The 17,720-nt window shown below is 43.4% G+C and overlaps 1 protein-coding gene across 3 annotated transcripts in view; it reads left to right on the top strand.

The window, feature by feature from the left end:
• The window catches only part of ASPHD2 (aspartate beta-hydroxylase domain containing 2), a 276,383-nt gene that overhangs the window by 250,326 nt on the left and 8,337 nt on the right, over nt 1–17,720 (top strand). For all 3 annotated transcript variants that reach the window (XM_069214695.1, XM_069214698.1, XM_069214697.1), the window contains one exon: nt 14,023–14,136. In XM_069214695.1, coding sequence (XP_069070796.1) covers nt 14,023–14,136 — 114 coding nt within the window. The remainder of the gene's footprint in view (nt 1–14,022; nt 14,137–17,720) is intronic.

The raw sequence follows: 17,720 nt of genomic DNA, 5'->3' as shown, positions 1-17,720 counted from the left end.
TATGTAGTGCATGCGTGTAATGGTGTCCCCGCACTCACAAAGTTCAGGGAATTGGCTCTGAACAATGTGGGGGCACCTTGGCTAGTGCCAGGGTGCCCTCACACTAAGTAACTTTGCACCTAACCTTTACCAGGTAAAGGTTAGACATATAGGTGACTTATAAGTTACTTAAGTGCAGTGTAAAATGGCTGTGAAATAACGTGGACGTTATTTCACTCAGGCTGCAGTGGCAGGCCTGTGTAAGAATTGTCAGAGCTCCCTATGGGTGGCAAAAGAAATGCTGCAGCCCATAGGGATCTCCTGGAACCCCAATACCCTGGGTACCTCAGTACCATATACTAGGGAATTATAAGGGTGTTCCAGTAAGCCAATGTAAATTGGTAAAAATGGTCACTAGCCTGTTAGTGACAATTTGGAAAGAAATGAGAGAGCATAACCACTGAGGTTCTGATTAGCAGAGCCTCAGTGAGACAGTTAGTCACTACACAGGTAACACATTCAGGCACACTTATGAGCACTGGGGCCCTGGGTTACCAGGGTCCCAGTGACACATACAACTAAAACAACATATATATACAGTGAAAAATGGGGGTAACATGCCAGGCAAGATGGTACTTTCCTACAGTACCTTACTCACAAGGCTTAAGTAGCCTGAAACCAGCCTAAGGAGGCTTGTGTTCCCGTTCAGATAGGATATGGCTTGGCAGTTCATGCTGCAGTGTTTCTATTGGAGCAGGACCAAGGCTGATGTGCATCTAGCTGGTCCCTGTCTGGAGTAGGATAGCGGGTGAAAACTAACAGACTTGAATGTCTCTGCCGAGTGATTGCCAATGGCTGGACTTTTTGCATGCATTTCTCCCATCACGTCAGTATTTTTCATGGGATAAAGTTTTTGAGAAGTCAGATTATTTGTATGGTGTGCTTAGAGCCTTTGGTTTATTCTTGGGAATTTTATACAGCTTACCAGGTCTCTGTAGTGTTGGCTCACAATCGGATAGATCATTGATACTCAAAGTACGGCCCGGGGCCCGCATGCGGCCCCCCTGACCTTTACATGCGGCCCCAAGTTCAAAAGCAGTAGTGGGCTGAATCAGCTAACGCTGAGCAAGAAATGAAATAAACAAGCAAGCAGTTATGTAAAGGTTAACTGAAATTAAAGAAAGGAAGTAACTAGGTTATCCTGCACTGTTTATCTTTAGAAACACCTTTATTTTTAATGCAATACTGTAAAAATATGATAAAATCCACTCAAAATTCAGAAAGTGTATTTCATTAACATATAAAACCGTTTCACCTTCGTACTTCACATGTTATCAGTGCATTGAGAACTATTTTTTTCTTTAAAGCAATAGTTTTTAAACATGAATTTACATTTGTTTTCCCTCGCCTTGACAACAGTGTCAATAGTGAGCTAAGATGCATCTCAACTGTTAAGTGCACCCTGTGGGTTGGGTTCCTATTATACACAAACATTTTAGATTATTAAATCAAACACAGGTTTTGCACATTCCACATCTTGAAGTCATGTATTTCAACATCCTTTTGTATGTGATAATGAAGAAAAAAAGGGAAAGTGGAACAAAATAATTACCCAGGATCACACAATTTGTTCAAGTGAGGAAGCTTGGATTAATTCTGGTTTGCAGGTGTTCTGTTTTTCGCTTCCAGGGCACCCACTTTCTGGCACCACTCCCTGGAACTTTCTCCTCATGAGTGCCACATTGCTGGCATCAATGCGGCCCTTGTCACATCATAGACAAAAAATGTTGGCCCCCGGGAAAATGTTTGTGAGTACCCATGGGATAGATAATTGATGGTCCAGTGTTCCTCCAGTGCTCAGGGACATGAAGCACTGTGGTTTTTGGCACTGCCTGCAGACTCATAGAATTTCCACTTTCAGCTCATTTCACCTCTATTACAATACCGTTCAGTACAAATGCTGGTGAAGTAAAGTTGTAAGTGCCATTGGTCTCTGTCAGTGTTTCTTGCTTTTGATGCGAAATGCATTATTACTGCGTAATAGGTGTTCCGTATAATCCTATTTGTTATAGCAATAGAGTTAATAAAATCTCTCACAGTCGACAGCATGATCTGATAGAAATTATATATATAGGAAATTACGTCCTTCAAGCCCAGACTGTTTCTTGGCCTCCTTATGGGGCAGAGCCAGAGAAAGATGTATGTCTAGGCTTTCTGACTGGGTCAGGCGTACACCACTTTAACAAATTTAAGATCCAGAAATGCCCATCTTTGTAGCAGGTGGATCTATTCTAGAACATTGTAGTGGATTTGGAAACAAAAAAATATATATATATTCTGTGTAGCTCAGTGCTGTTGGCTCCCCTTATCTTATCCGATGATTTGCAGTGGAATGAGGTGGTGCTTGCCCTAAAGCAGTTTGATGAATGTAACCGTTTCTCCTTGGCGATCCATTTGAGTTCAGATCATTTGTCCACAGAGAGGAAATGGGAGGCTTTAAACGTTATCTTCAGATGTTTGATAGACGCCGCTTAATACATCACTTTCTGCATCCTCACACATTGCTGGAAAGAGATGTTCAGACCACAGAGATTTACTGATATAACCTAAGTCCTAGTGCCATAAAGTCTCGACTGCTGATAGTAATCTTATTTCCTGAGAAGCGGTCCATAAGGCAGAGGTTTATAGAATCACAATGCAGTACATTACTGTTTTAGGAGTTGGATAAAATAGCACTGAGGTAAAAGTCAATAGCTAAATCATCTAGTCGGGAAACAAAGATCATGCTCAGTGAGTTGTCGCCATGCTGCACTTTGGATATTTTATCTTTCTGTTCTTCATACACTGATTACATCATTGCTGTTCTGAGTACTGTACAAATAAATGCTTTTAACAGGTATCTGTTTCTCAACCATAATATAGCAAATCGTAACATTTCATGTTGCATTTTCTGTTCTCGATCTTGTATTGCCTTTTTTCTGATAGAGACTTGTAACCGCAGAATCCTCACCTCTTGAATTCTCCCCCAGCCGTCAGATTGGATCTGGAAAATCTTCAGTGAGTGGCACAAGCGGCTCCACATTGATGCCATTCCTTGCGGATAAGATTGCATGGGCCTGTATAGGCACCATCCATGTGTGCTGACACCAGTATCTTTCTTTCCACGCCAACAGATGAGGAGCTACCTCTCATTTCATTGAGACAATTTCATAAACATTCTGAGACAACATTCTACAGTGTGCAAAGGACTATGTCACCTCTCAAATCTACGGGGTTCAAACCCTGTCGTGAATTTGGCAAACAAATGTCTTTGACCCACATGTGACTTGCCTATCGTGCCTAGGATCAGACTGCGAATCTAAGACCTGCAGTGATTGTGCCTTGATGCAGCTCAAGGACATTCAGGACTGGATAGTGAAGCTCTTTGTCATGGACCCCATGCCAAGATCGGTTGAGGTCCAAAGAAAAGTCTGTCCCTCCTCTGTAGGTCTCCCTAAAAGGCACAAGGGCTTTTTCGTGCCTCTTCGTTCTGTTAACACTAGCTGTCTCCTGAGCCTCTACACGCATGCTCAATTGGACTCTATGGCCCAGGTTCTGGCCATAGTTCTGGAGGAAACTTGTTTATCCTTTCACAGGTGACACAGGCCGGCCGTGATGTGGCAAAATTCATAATCTACTGCAGCTTGGACACAGTCCACTCGCTTAGGAGAGCCAAAGGCACCAGTGTGGCTCTTTAGAGGTATGCCTGGCTGAATTGACTTTGTTTTCTGGGGACGCTCAGGTGAGCCTTGTGGACATGTCATTTGCCGGTTCCTGCCTTTTTGAAGACAAAGCAGATTCAGCCCCGGAGTGCTTCCAAGACAGCAAGGCCCATGCGCTACATGTGCCACTCTGTTCCCCTTTGACAGCCACAACATAATTTTTGCCCCCTCTGTAGCCATGGTACGTGCTTTCAGCATTGGTGGCAGATCCAGCTGGCACACCACCCAGACAACCATCTCAACCCCACACCCAAGTCTTTTCATAGTTGCAGCATCCACTGACCACCTGGACAACAAGGGCAGCTTGCAGCCCAGTTTCAAACTCTGCTACAGCCCCAAAACCTCTTTAGCGTGCCATGACGGCACACAGCTGCCCTGTCAGAGACAGAATCCAACATTTTCTGCGAGGGTGGCAGGTGGTAACTTTGGGCAAGTGGGATCTGCATATTGTGTTACAAGGTTACTCCCTACCATTCTTTGGGACTCTGACACATCTTTCACCATCCCGAGAATGGGTGACGGAGAACTACATGTCCATGTTGCTAAAGAAAGTGCAGGCTCTTTTTACCAAAGGAGCCAAACGGAGGGTGCCAATGCCAGAAGTGGGCTGTGGTTGTTATTCATGCTAGTTTCTGGTGCCGAAAAAAAGAGGAGGGCGTCATACCATCTTGGATCTCTGTCCTTTCAATGTCTTCCGATGGAAGGTCAAATTCAAGAGGCTCGATCTGGCTGGGTTTTGCCTGTTTTGACCCTGAAGACCAGATGGTGACATCATAGCTGCTGACTTTTATTTCCATATCCCCGTTTTACGGCCCACAGGAGTTTCTTGTGTTTCACGGCGGGCCAGGTGCATTTTCAGTTCTCCATGCTTCCTTTTGGTCTCACCAGTGCCCCTTGAGTGTTCGTGAAAGTGATGGCGGTAGTTGCAGCTTATCTTCAGAGGTTGGGGGTTTCAGTCTTCAATCTGCCTTGACGACTGGCCGTTGAAGGCTGGCTGAACTCAGTAGTCCTAATCCACCTCCAGACAAAGGCAGACCTACTCACATTGTTGGGGTTCACTGCCAATGTCACACCTGACTCCTTCATAGATGCTCCCTTTCACAGGAGCTATTCAGGATACAATGCAGTTTCAGTACCAGTTTCGTACCTATCCTCCAGAGCAGAGTGTCCAGGACATTTAGAATATGATCCCGATGTTTCAAACTGTGTCCTGGATCTCAATGAGGATGACTCTGAGATCCCCTGCTGCTTGTCAAATACACCAAATGACACATGGGCTTTGCAGTAGAATCTGAAGTCCTAAGCATAAGTGTGATTTTTCCCATAGGAAATATAGGCTGCTTATAGTTCTGAATTTACTCATACAAAACCATAGAAATTCAGCAGTTAGAGTTAGTTATTTCAAGTAATTATAACTCACACCCTAAGGTAACTATAACTTGCACCTTCCCCATGCACAGCTAACTACTCTACATATTATAGATGGCACATTCTGTGGCATCATTGATATTATCATTACATTTGCAATGAAAATATTGGTGAGAAAACTGTGCTTGGCGAGGCGCAAGTTATAGTTACTTCAAAAGAGGCTGCACAAGGCATGTAGGGTTGGCTAAGGGACTGCAAATGGGTCAGCCAAAAAACACCTTCTTTACCCCATGGCCCCCAACACAAGATACTGGATGCACCCGCTGAATATGGCCTTTAGCCGTGCGAGACTCAAGGTGGGTGCCTCTGGGTGGGTCTGCTGCAGAACTTGGGCAGCAGACCCACCACCGCGCATGGCCAAAGGCTGTGCGTGGCTTGGGTGCCTACTGGGGGTTGGCTGCGGCCAGACCTGTGGCCAACCCCTTCCACGCATGGCCGGAGGCCCCCACTGCGCCCACCTGAGGGCTGTGTGTGGTGCAGGGCTTGATGCCTACGGGGGTGGCCATAGAGCCTGGTAACAAGCCAGGCCCCGCACCCAACCCTCTCCATGGCCCAAGGCCATGTGTGCCACAGGATTGGGTGTGGCCAAAGGCTGTGTGCAGCGAAGGTTAGATAAACGTAAGGTAATTAAATATTACTTAACATCAAACTCTAGAAATTCACTGAAAAAACAAAAGTTACAGGATTGCGATAGTTAGGTTCGGATTTTACACCTACAAAACCTTAGAAATTCAACAATTATAGTTATACTTATCTCAAGAAACTATAACGTGTCCTAAGGTAACTATAACTTGCGCCTTGGCCATGCACTGCTACTTACGCCTCATATTACATCAGTAATGACGTCTTCTGTGACATCATTCATAATATAACTACAACATTTGCAGGAAATTTATTTTACTGTCTTTTACTACTTTGCTGACAGATACTTGTGAAAACCAATAAAGATATTTAAAAAAGGAAAAGAAGGTGTCATATAAATGCTCTGCAGAATCTGTTCAGTCTACTGAATTGAATGAAGCAAGAAATAAAGACCAACTGGGGCGGAGTTGGAGTTGGGGTGTTGACTCAATACTTCCTACTCTGCAGAAAGGATGGAGGCTTGAGGCCTATTCTAGCTCTCAGTGTGCCAAACTCATTCCTCATAAAGCGCTCAAGATGCTTGCAAGGGTTGAGCTGGCCGTAGTTAGCAGGCATTGGATGGTGTCCTTTAATCGAAAGGACATGTACTTTCCTGTGCCGTCCTGCAGTCCCATATGAAGTATCTCTGTTTTTTGTCTAAGCTGACAACTTTCAGTTCAATGTCCTAGTTTTGTCATTACATCGGCCTCTCAGGGCTTCACACATATCATATTGGTTGTTGTTGGTTCCAGCCCACCTTCACAGGTCGAGGATACACTGGGCAGCTGAATATCTGAGGGTGTAGAAAAAATAGGAGACAGATTAACGTCAGCCTGCAGAGGTGGCACCTATATGCAGCTCTCTTTCATCGTTTTCGGAGGATGGACATAGTGATGACAGAGGCCAATGGTGCCATCTACTGATAAATAGCATCTATTGCAAGTGTTTCTGAATCCATCTGGCACCATGGAAGATTCACAGAATGAGGAATCTGCGGTTAGATGTAGTATTCACGAGAAAGAAAATTACCAGTGATAAGTAATGTATTAATTTAGTTCAATACATCACTTCCATCTAGGACCTTTGTTTTTGATCATGATCATATCACTGCCTTGTTACAGAGGCTTAATCTGCACAATTTATGACAACATGTCTATACTGTCAAACAATGTGAACTATTTGAAGATGTTTTAAAATAAAATCTTTTTACTTAGGTTGCAAGACACCACCATTTGTCATTGCTCGATGGCAGTGCTTAATTTGAGCATTTTATTGCCGGTGGGGCCCACCGGCACTCATTTTTGGGAACCAGCGCTTATTTTTCTCATCTGATATTTCCTGCGAGCAAGAAAGAAAAAAACAGACAAAGGGGGAAGAAGGAGGAACAAAATGACAAAAAAACTGTCTCAAAAGGAGAATGCAGGATCCTGCAAAAGTGAAATTAAGGTGTGGGGAGTGTCTGAAATGGATTAGAGACTGCAACCTTGCATATTTGCTAGCGTTCAGTTTATTTGTGCCAGCCCCCAGGCTTCTGACTCATGCTTTGGGCATTGCCACTCATTCTTTTGAAAATTAAGCACTGCTGGATTGTATAATTCTTTGAGTATTTATTTTCTTATTGGAACAGTATACATGTTCCCTTGACTCAGTGGGAAAATATCTTTGAATTTCAAACCCAACATATTTGAGTGAAGACCCTGTCTCCTCACACCTAGGCTTCCTATGTCTCACTGTCTGGAAGCAATATCTAACTCACAACAGCAGAGCCATTCACAGTCATATGACCCAGGACCCTGGCGGGAAGGCGCAGTAGGTGTGGGCAGAAAAATGGCAACGTTCTAAAAGTTGCATTTTTGAATTGTAACTTAAAATCCTACTTCAGCATTAAAGAGGAACTCAAATGACAATTCATTTGGATGTAAACATTATTTCTCTGTCTGCTCCCAGTCTGACATTAGCACTTATTAACTGTAATAAGGTAACTCAGTATTATTCTATGAGAGAGATAAGCCTTAACAACCTTGAAAAAGCATTTGCAATGCAATGGGTCTCACATTTTATTGAGTTAGAGCTATTGCTGTTGTAAATTCATAACTGGACTTTTCTTGCCACATAAATTGGTCAACCCTGCCTCTTAATTTGGCCTTTTCCTGCCACATAATGCCAGTGGCCCTGCATATACCTAAAGCACTTCAATTTACTTCTTCCTCTATTTGTAGCCAAAAATGAAAATGTTGCCATTTAGCATCTTAATTTAAGTCTGCCATTCTAATTCCAATAGAATACCACTTTCACCACCCCACCATGAGAGTTGCTGGCTGGCGAACACAATTCCCAAAAAAAAGACATAAGACAGCCACAGAGTAACAAGAGAAATAAACTAGAAGGGTCACCCAAATATATTGAGTGTTTAAACAGTCATAGTGTAATAAGGCCTAAATCATGGTCATATATGCAATAGGGAGAGATTAATAAAATATATACAATTATCATATAAACTCAATAAAAACATTTAACAGAAATAAACTATTGGCATTAGAATGCAATGCTCATAACAGCCCCTAGTTGACACCACAATGAAAATAGCTTTTGTAAGAAACATGGTCATGTAACCATATAGTTAGCCACAAGAGAACATAACAACATAAACGAAAATGACCAAACGTAATGCACTCTAACCATATATTTAGCCCTAGAGGACATAGTGCATTACACATTTTCAGGGCTAGCAGGCCTACTGCAATGATATTGCAAACAAGACTCTTAAAACATAAATTACTCTCAGCTGTAAAACAAATGTTACAGCCATTAGTGAGGTTAAAAAGACACTGAATGGTGGGAGGGGCTACTACTTGGGATCCCCCCACTAACCTAGTGTGGCGACTCAGGGATGATCTAGGCAGAAAGAGCAGGTTGTGGTGAACGTTTCAAAGGTGGTCCCATTGTCCTAGTTGTGAGCAAAAATGTTTTTTAAAAGAATGCCCTGCAAAGCATTATGGGACAGCTGAGTGCAGCTAATATTGTAGTATGTTGACTGCAGTGCTCAGAACAGCTCCTAACCCCTTTTGTGCCCAGGACGTAATGGTTACGTCCTGAGGCACAGTGCTCGTGTGCCCAGGACGTAACCATTACGTCCTGGGCACAGATCCCAGAGGGAGCGCTGGCGCTCCCTCTGTGGGGTTCCCCCCACCCTCCTAAGGCAGGGATGGAAGGGGAAGACATTCCCCTTCCACCCCTAACCCCCCCACCCCCCCTGATTGTCACAAGGCCTGAGCTTCCAGCGTGGAGGAGGCAAGAGAGGCTTCAAAGGGAAGGAAAGGAATTTCCTTCCCTTTGAAGTCTCTCTCAGTGTTTTAAAAGCCAGATTGCTTTGCAATCCGGCTTTTGAAACGCCCACTAGACACCAGGGGTTTTATTTTTCCAAATGAAACTGGCATGAGGGAGCGACCCCTTGGTCAAGGGTCGCTCCCAGGGGGGGCATTTTTTTTTTTTAAGGCCTTTTCTGCGCCCTATTATTAGGCCGATCTGCCCCCAGGGGGGGCAGAAACCTCTAGGCACCAGGGATAAAAAAAAAAAAAAATGTTTTTGATTTTAGAGGTGGGGAGCGACCCCTTAGGCAAGGGTCTCTCCCATAGGGGGCAAATTATATTTAGGCCATTTCTGCCCCCCTTGGGGTCAGATTGGCCTATTTTTATGAGGCCAATCTGCCCCCAAGGGGGACAGAAACCACTAGACACCAGGGAGTTTATTTTTTTTTTGTGAATTTCACGCAGGGGGAGCGACCCCTTAGGCAAGGGTCGTTCCCCTGGGGGGCAAATTTATTTTAGGCCATTTCTGCCCCCTTTGGGGGGCAGATTAGCCTATTTTAGTCATTTTGGTCACTAACTGGAAGGAGGTTGAAAGCACAAAAAATAGTAAAAATGGGGTATGTCCCAGTAAAATGTCAAAATTGTATTGAAAAATTGGGTTTTCCAATTCAAGTCTGCCTGTTCCTGAAAGCTGGGAAGATGGTGATCTTGCCACCACAAACCCTTTGGTGGTGCCATTTTCAGGGGAAAAAACACGACCTGCCTTCTGCAGCCCTTTTTTCCCATTTATTTGAAAAAAACAAAATTTTCACTGTATTTTGGCTAATTTCTTGGTCTCCTTCAGGGGAACACACAAAGTCTGGGTACCTCTAGAATCCCTAGGATGTTGGAATAAAAGGACGCAAATTTGGCGTGGGTAGCTTATGTGAACAAAATGTTATGAGGGCCTAAGCGCGAACTGCCCCAAATAGCTAAAAAAAGGCTCCGCACAGGAGGGGGAAAAGGCCTGGCAGCGAAGGGGCTAAAGAACACCACAATAAAAATATCATTTGTAAGAAACATGGTCATGTAACGATATATAGTTAGCCCCTAGAGGGCATAACCACATGAAAACAGACTGACAGAAAGTAATGCAATACAACCATATATGTAGCTCCGGGAGGGCAAAGTGCATTATATATTTTCAGGACAAGCAGGCCTACTGCAATGCTAAGCCCCTTAGAACACAAACTACTCCCAGCTGTAAAACAAACATTCCAGCTATAAGAGAGCTTAAAAAGACACTGAATGGTGGGAGGGGTTATTATTTTGGGGTGTATGTTGTGCTAAACGTTTTGGTGGTCGTCCTACTGTCCTAGGACCACCAAAGGCTGAGTTATGGGCAAAAATGTTGTGAAAAAGAATGCTTGCAAAGCATCATGGCTTAAAGCTTCCCAAGTGCTGTGAATATTTTAGTATCGTCTCTGCTGCTGTTTCACTTTGAGGATTTCTTTTTTACGTAAAGCATTTACCAATTTCAAGTGTTATAAAGGGAGAACCACAAGAAATGACTCTGATTAGGTAACTGTGAACAATGTGACCAGCGCTATACCGCCAATCAAGTTCACGCTTTTCTGCCTGTTCGCACTGTGAGCGCCATGGCTGCTGTGCAGCACAAAGGGGAGAGACAAAAGAAAAAAGTTCACCCAGGCTGAAGTATATCGTCAATCATGCAATGATCCATGTAACGGGCATTCTGCAAGGCGTGACTAAACCAGCCTCAAGGCGGGACAAACTTAAAGCATTTACCAATGACGTAAAGCCCTCATTATGAGTATGGCAGTCTCAAGAATGCCACAGACAGGGCGGTCCAACCGCCCTATTATGACCATGGCAGATGTGCCACAGTTCGACTACGAGTCCCCTTTCTGCCAGCCTTTGCATGGCGGTCTCACCACCATGCAAAGACTGGCGGAAAGGGGGTGTTGGGAGACCTTGCACTGCCCATGCACTCAGCATGGGCAGTCCAGGGGCCTCCAAGGACAGCCCTGTTGCGCATTTCACTGCTCGAATTACGGGCAGTGAAATGCACAACGGGTGTTGTCATCCCGATGTACCACAACATTGCCGTTGGCTCGATTATGAGCCGGTGTCAATGTTGTGGTGAGTTTTCTGCTGTTTTCGCCCACTGGCCCAGTGGAAAACTCCTAAAAGGGCGGGCAGCGGGTTCGGCGATCTTTTAAAAAAAAAAAAAAACGCCAGAGTCGTAATTAAGGCCCAATTGATTTTTGAAAGGCAAGCCTAGGAACAAATTAAAGTGAAGGTGTGAAATGGGTGTGGTTAAAAGCCCACAATACTTCCAACAGGTCAGAACTCTTACACGCTCGACCTAAAAAGGCTCTAGAAGTTTTTCATTGACAGGGCATGTAATACCTAAACATAGTTCCTACTTTTTATATACCTTGCAACTTGCCATGTGAGCTTTTAGGGCCTATCTTAGGAGTGATTTATAAGAAATAAAAAAGAAGGTACATGTGTGCTTCAAAAGGTTGATTTTGCCATGTCAAAATGCAAGTTTGAAACTGCCCTACCGGTACCTGTGGCAAGCAGATCTAAGACGTGTTTTACAATGCTACTTTAGTTGGTTGCACAATGATTACTGCTGCCCACTAGCAGTATTTAATATACCGGCCCTGGATATACGTAATTTCACTAACTAGGAACTTGCATGTAAATTAAATGTGCCATTTAGGTGTAGGCCAATCTGACCATGTTTTAAGGAGAGAGCACAAGCAATTTAGCACCAGTTAGCAGACGTAAAGTGCAGAGTCCTAATGCCAACAAAAGCGAGATTAGCAAAGTAAAGGAGTGAAGGTAAAAGGTTTGGAGGAATACCATGCCAAGAACGTTGGGTCTGAAAGTCATGATGCCCTTTTGCGAATTTGATGAATGCTTGCGAGTTGGAGCGCTATACTCCTTGTACATTTAAGTGAGATAAAAATCTCCTTCTAATGATGCCTACATTCAAACCATATTCTGTCCGCAAAGTAACGATCTTTAAAACCAGTTTGGAAACTGTGTGTGTTTCCATTTGCAAACTTTGATAAAATCATTGAATCGGGAAATATGCTACATTTTAGAAATAAATCAACATTGGGCTTGCTGAATTATCCTCTGTAAATAACAAGAACGTAAATAAATTGAAGGAGAATGAAAAGAAACTTACTCTAAATTCCAGGTGGAAATATTTAAATTGGACAATCTAAAGCAAAGCTGGGTTTGCTTTATTAGATTTATTGTTACGCTTATCTGCTTTCTTCTTATGGCCCCGATACACAACATTGCCAAAAGGTTTTGGCAAAGCTAGTAGGTCCCAAAGAGAAGATCTGTTGTCTTTACTAGTGCTTGTTACATTTGTGGTTCCAGTTATATCGACCTAATGTTGAAGTAGTATGGAAACCGTTCCTAGTTACTCATAACAGATGAACAAATCACCTCTCGTTTTGTCACTTCGCACGAGGTTGATATGTTTATGGCAGACCATTGTCTACTACAGCCCAACTCTTGTTAAGTGCGCCATCAGAGGTCACCTAACTCCGCCAATGGTCTTCTGAAAACAGTATTTACAGTTGCAAAGTCTTGGATCACCGAGATGCTGCATGCATAGTTACTTTGATCCCTCACTGTGATGTCACACCATTTCATATTTGAGTTGTTTATATTATATACTTTCGCAGCTTTTCTTTGTGCAAAATTAAAATCCAGAATCGCTGAATTTTGTATTAGCAACTATTCGCCTTTCAGTAAATATATCAAAGTGTACAGCTAGTTTACACTATAATACTTTGAGATCAGGAAGAATACACAGTAGAGAAAGTCAGCGATTATGGTTTCTTGTCAGGGCTGTCTAAAAGCTAGATTGAATTTCCAGCAAAAAAAAGCAGAAACCTGACCAGAAGCCTAGTGAATGCAAACACGTTTAAGTTGTAGCTGTTTCAGCCCATACCTCAGAAATGGTTGTAGCCAGAGTTTCTTGGCTGGCCTCTGGGATCCCTTAACTAGTGCGTATTTCTCTGTTTTGTCCTAATGGATTATCTGTTCCATGATGTCCTTTTTATGGCCAAATTTCATCCAAAGTGTTTTGCAGTCTGGTTTTGGAACAGTAGACATTTCTTTTTAGCTCTCACATCACAAGCCACAAGCAGATACTCATTCATCCAGTATAATGGCAGAGACAAATTTGCTTAAGTTTAGGAAACAATCTTAATGCGTAGCTGGACTGCCCTGAAAGACCTAGTCTTATTTGTAGTGTGGTGTAATCATGTTGCACTTGTCCTACGTCTGTGGTTTGCTTTCTACATAAATGTTGTGTTTTAGCATACCTTATCTAGCCTTTCATGCAGCTAGTTAGTGTCAGTTGGGGATATGTGACAATGTCACAATTTACACGTGCCACTAGTTCAGAGAGGAAGATGACAGACCGTGCATTGCTGTCTGCAGCCCCCTGGGTTGGGTATGGTTCAGTCGTGTACCCCAGATGTTCAATTATGCGCCGAAGCAACCAAATAAGTGAGTTACAAAGATATGCCGCCAGCTGGCAGAGGCACCGCTCTTGTAGTGGTTCTGTTTTACATATGAGGCTTTTAATAAATGTGTCACTTGGGACAAGAAGAGGCACGCTGGGCAGTAGGGCCAGAATCCAGTTGTTTGTGAAGTAGGTCCACATCTATCGAGGGGGCTTTGAGCTCCAAATAAGAATTCAAACTGATTTATCTCCAAGCTCACAGAGAACCAGTACATGGCAGGTTTGGCTTCAGTAAGAGATAGCAGTCCTGTAAGTATTTTGTGTTATCTTCATCTTTCACGATTGTGCTTTGTAACGCATCATTATCGCACTAACCGCATAATTACTCAAATAATCTGACATGTTGCTTTCGTATGTGAAGGTCTGAAGACGCCCAGTAACTGTGAACTGGTGGTTGGAGGAGAGCCTCAGTGCTGGTCGGAAGGCCGGTGTCTGCTGTTTGATGACTCTTTCTTGCATACTGCATTTCATGAAGGTAAGCTGCTGCGTTCTGCACACAAAATTGCGTTTTTAAGATTGTACTTGCTGTATTAAAAATAAGAAATAAATTAAAGTATTCGTCAAACAGGCCACCTTAACTTTAAATAATATTAATATATAAAAGTTATTTTAGAATAGTTAATAAATAAAAGCCATTTTTAAAGAGAATTAGGAATGTTTTTACAAACGCTGGACTTGATTAAAAATTTTGTAGGAGTCCGTGTCATTTCCTGGTGAAAGGTGAGCCTTCACTTCCGCCAGGATGTAAACATTTTACAGAAGAAGACTGCAAATTTGCATCAAAATTGCACTGTCTTTACGGATTTTTCTGTAGAAGGTTTAAAGCGGCAATTTTCGATCATCGTGCATACCTCTACTTGTTCGCTTCTATTTCACAACCTCTCCATCCTTCATTCGCACACGTTTTTCTTATTCTCGAAGGAAAGTTCTTTTCTCAGAATAAACGAAGTGTATTTTTCAGAAAAGAACATTTCATTAGCTTGGTTATGATGACAATGAAATACATTTTGATCTGTCTAATAACTGGGGCAAAATTACACCTGCGGATGGGATGTTTGTGAATCAGTTAAGAGTGGTAAATCGCTGCAATGCCTATGTTCCAGAGACGTAGATTTGTCTTTGCATGTCCCTAATATTATGCAAGTGACTGACAGAATACAAGAAATCCTAAAATAATAGCCGTTTCCTAGGTGAGTCAAAATAATTACCACACTAAGACCCCAAAGCATTTATCTGCCTAATCAAGAGAACTAACTCACTTCAAGACGAGACTTGTGGCGCCGCGCTCCAGTCTGCGGCTTTCAATAACTGCTAGATTTGAAGAATACAGCAATCTTCTTCGGATTTTATTTTAATGTTTCTAGTTTCCGAGAATGGCATGAACTCCATATATTTATGAATTTATTGAATTTTCCGAGAATGACATGAACTCTATATTTGTGAATTTATTGAATGATATAGAGAATAACTGTGCTAAAATGATATATTAAAATGTATGTGTTGTGGAGAGAAGCTGCATATACTTGAGCAAAAGAGTGTAAATGAAAGCGAAAGTAAGAGGGACGGAAGTTTAAGGAAGATATAGCAGAAAGAAAAATAAAATGCGAGACCACAAGAGAATAAAGGAGTGCAAGGGGAGACGGAGACTGAGAGAAACATAGAGCTGCAGTGGAAAGGAGCATGAGGAAGAGATGGAGGATAGGAGAAAGAAATGAGGAAGTTAAAGGAAAATAGAGCAAGTATGAATCGTGGGACAGGGGAAAAGAGTGGAAGAAAAAAGGGAAGATGGGAGAAAAAGAAAATAGAATGCGCAATACAGAAAAAAGTGAGAACAGAAGTGAAAGATCTGGAGAATCGTTGGAGAAAGAGTGAAGTGGAAAGAGCAAGGACAGCAGGATGTGAGCTAAAGTGAAGGAGTAGAAGAGTACAACAGAGTGAGCAACAAGAGAGTGAGAAGCAGTGTGACACCACAGGGCTAAGAATGGTGGAGGGATAAAGAGCAAGAGGGACATAAAAAGATAGCCTCGGAGTGAGTGAGGGAGGCAGCCAAGGAGGGAGGAAGCAGTGAGTGAGAGAACTACTCAACTTACTGGACATTTGTTTAGAGTTAGCCATAGATGTACTGGTCTGTGAGGAAATCACAGGATCCACCAGTAGGCTGATGCCTCTAAAAGGATGTCTGGCTATACAACCGTCATGCTGATGGTGCTCTGTGAGATGTGCCATTGGCTATGCCCCAGCTACAGTAGACTTCATGGTAGTCATTCTTTTCCAGCTCTACCAGCCTGTCTTGAATTTTCCTACTTTCCCCAGGAATCATGTAGGCACATGGTGGACTGTGACCAAAAAGTAGAAAAGGACAAGAAAGTGCTGGTCTAGGATCAGAAAAAGGGGCGGTTGAACTACCAGTATATAACAGCAGTGCATCTGTTGAAGATATGGTGCCCTTCAACAGTGCCATGCCATCCAGGGCAGGAAGGTTGTGTACACAGTGCTTGTTTACAGCTAGCAATATGCAATTAGACTCAGCAGCCTGTGGAGAGGCCAGGAAAGCGGGGGCGGTTGGGGAAGCTGACCCCACTCACATCTTCTGCATGAAATGGGGCATCACCACATGCCTAAACCAGTTTGCAGATACAGCTCCCCACCCCTCCCCTCTCAGGAGGAGGTATCCCAGTTGACATAGCATTGTGTATTACATTCTTACCTGTCCATGAATCAGTGAGCTGAGCTTGCGTAACCCTGCTCCTCCTTTTTGGAACTTCCACCTGTGCTTTCAGAGGCTGCAGGAAGGCTATGAGGGCAGCTTTCACCTGCGTGATACGTCTGCTCCCATCTGGTGCCAGTGGCTGACTCATCTTCCACTAGGCAAAGATGCCTGGGAGAGGACCTCGTTGGGCTCCCTACACTTTGGACTCCCTTATCCTCACATCCAGGCCAGAAGGTAGGCCATGTTCATGAGGCTGACGTTGTTGCTCTGCCCACAGGTTCTTGCTCAACCCCAGTCACCAGGACTAGGCTTCACACAACACAATAATTCGACAGTGAGGCACTTTGGGGTCGATTTACAGAAGCATTTATGAGAATGGAATGGGATGTGGGCACTACAGAAGTTCTCTTATACTTTGTTAATCAGACCCAAAGTGGCCAACTCGCTATTAATAAAAGAGGAAAGATATCACGTCCTTTAGTTTAAAGAAAATCTCTCTCTCTCTATATATATATATATCCCTCAATGGCAGCCCGGATCTTTCATCCCAAGAAGACGTTCCCCTATTACTCCGGGATAGTTCTCCCATTTCTGGCCCACCTCCTATACAAACTACGGACGCCATTCCACTATTAGTTGCCAGTAGTTCGGCAGTTGACTTATTCACCCAAACACACACCAGAGCCAAAGCCAAGATTAATAAGCTAAAGCAAACTGTGGTGGCAGAGGTGTATGACCTACCACCAAATAAACGCAGAAGGAAGATGAGGGGTGGTCAGGGGAAGAAAAAGATCCCCCACTCTGATTTTGGAAAGTCACTTAAGTCCGTACCTATGTTGGACAGGCCTTTAGTTAATGTGCAGAAGGCTACTCCCCACAAGGGTACTAATATTATTACCACTGCTTCCATTAGCGACAAAGGGAAGAGCCCACTTAACACATTATTTCCCGGTAGCTCTTTGGGGAGCATTGAATCTTTAATTAGATCACTCTTGTTGCCCATTAGCGAGAGCTTGCAGAAAATAGAATTCAGGCTGACCACTCTGGAGGCAACTTTAACCACCCTGAAAATTTTGGACAACAAACAGAGTAGAACCACTGAGTCCAATCTACCAATAGGAACCTTCCCCAATATACAAAACCCACCGATCCACACGGGGCCTCCCTTGGGCACCACTGCCGCCCCTCTTTTACAGCCACCTATGGCTATCCCAGTTCCAATTTTACCTACTAACTTTAACATCCTACCATCAGAAACAGATGGCCCAGCACTCCAACGTATACTCCCTGGTAAGCCTGCCCCTAGACCACGAGGACCCGACTTACCACCAGAGGCTAACAGCCTCATG

Source organism: Pleurodeles waltl, chromosome 11 (assembly GCF_031143425.1).
Source record: "Pleurodeles waltl isolate 20211129_DDA chromosome 11, aPleWal1.hap1.20221129, whole genome shotgun sequence".
Lineage (NCBI taxonomy): Eukaryota > Metazoa > Chordata > Amphibia > Caudata > Salamandridae > Pleurodeles > Pleurodeles waltl.
The sequence above is the reverse complement of the archived record's forward strand: the minus strand, read 5'-3'. Positions and strand labels throughout refer to the sequence as shown.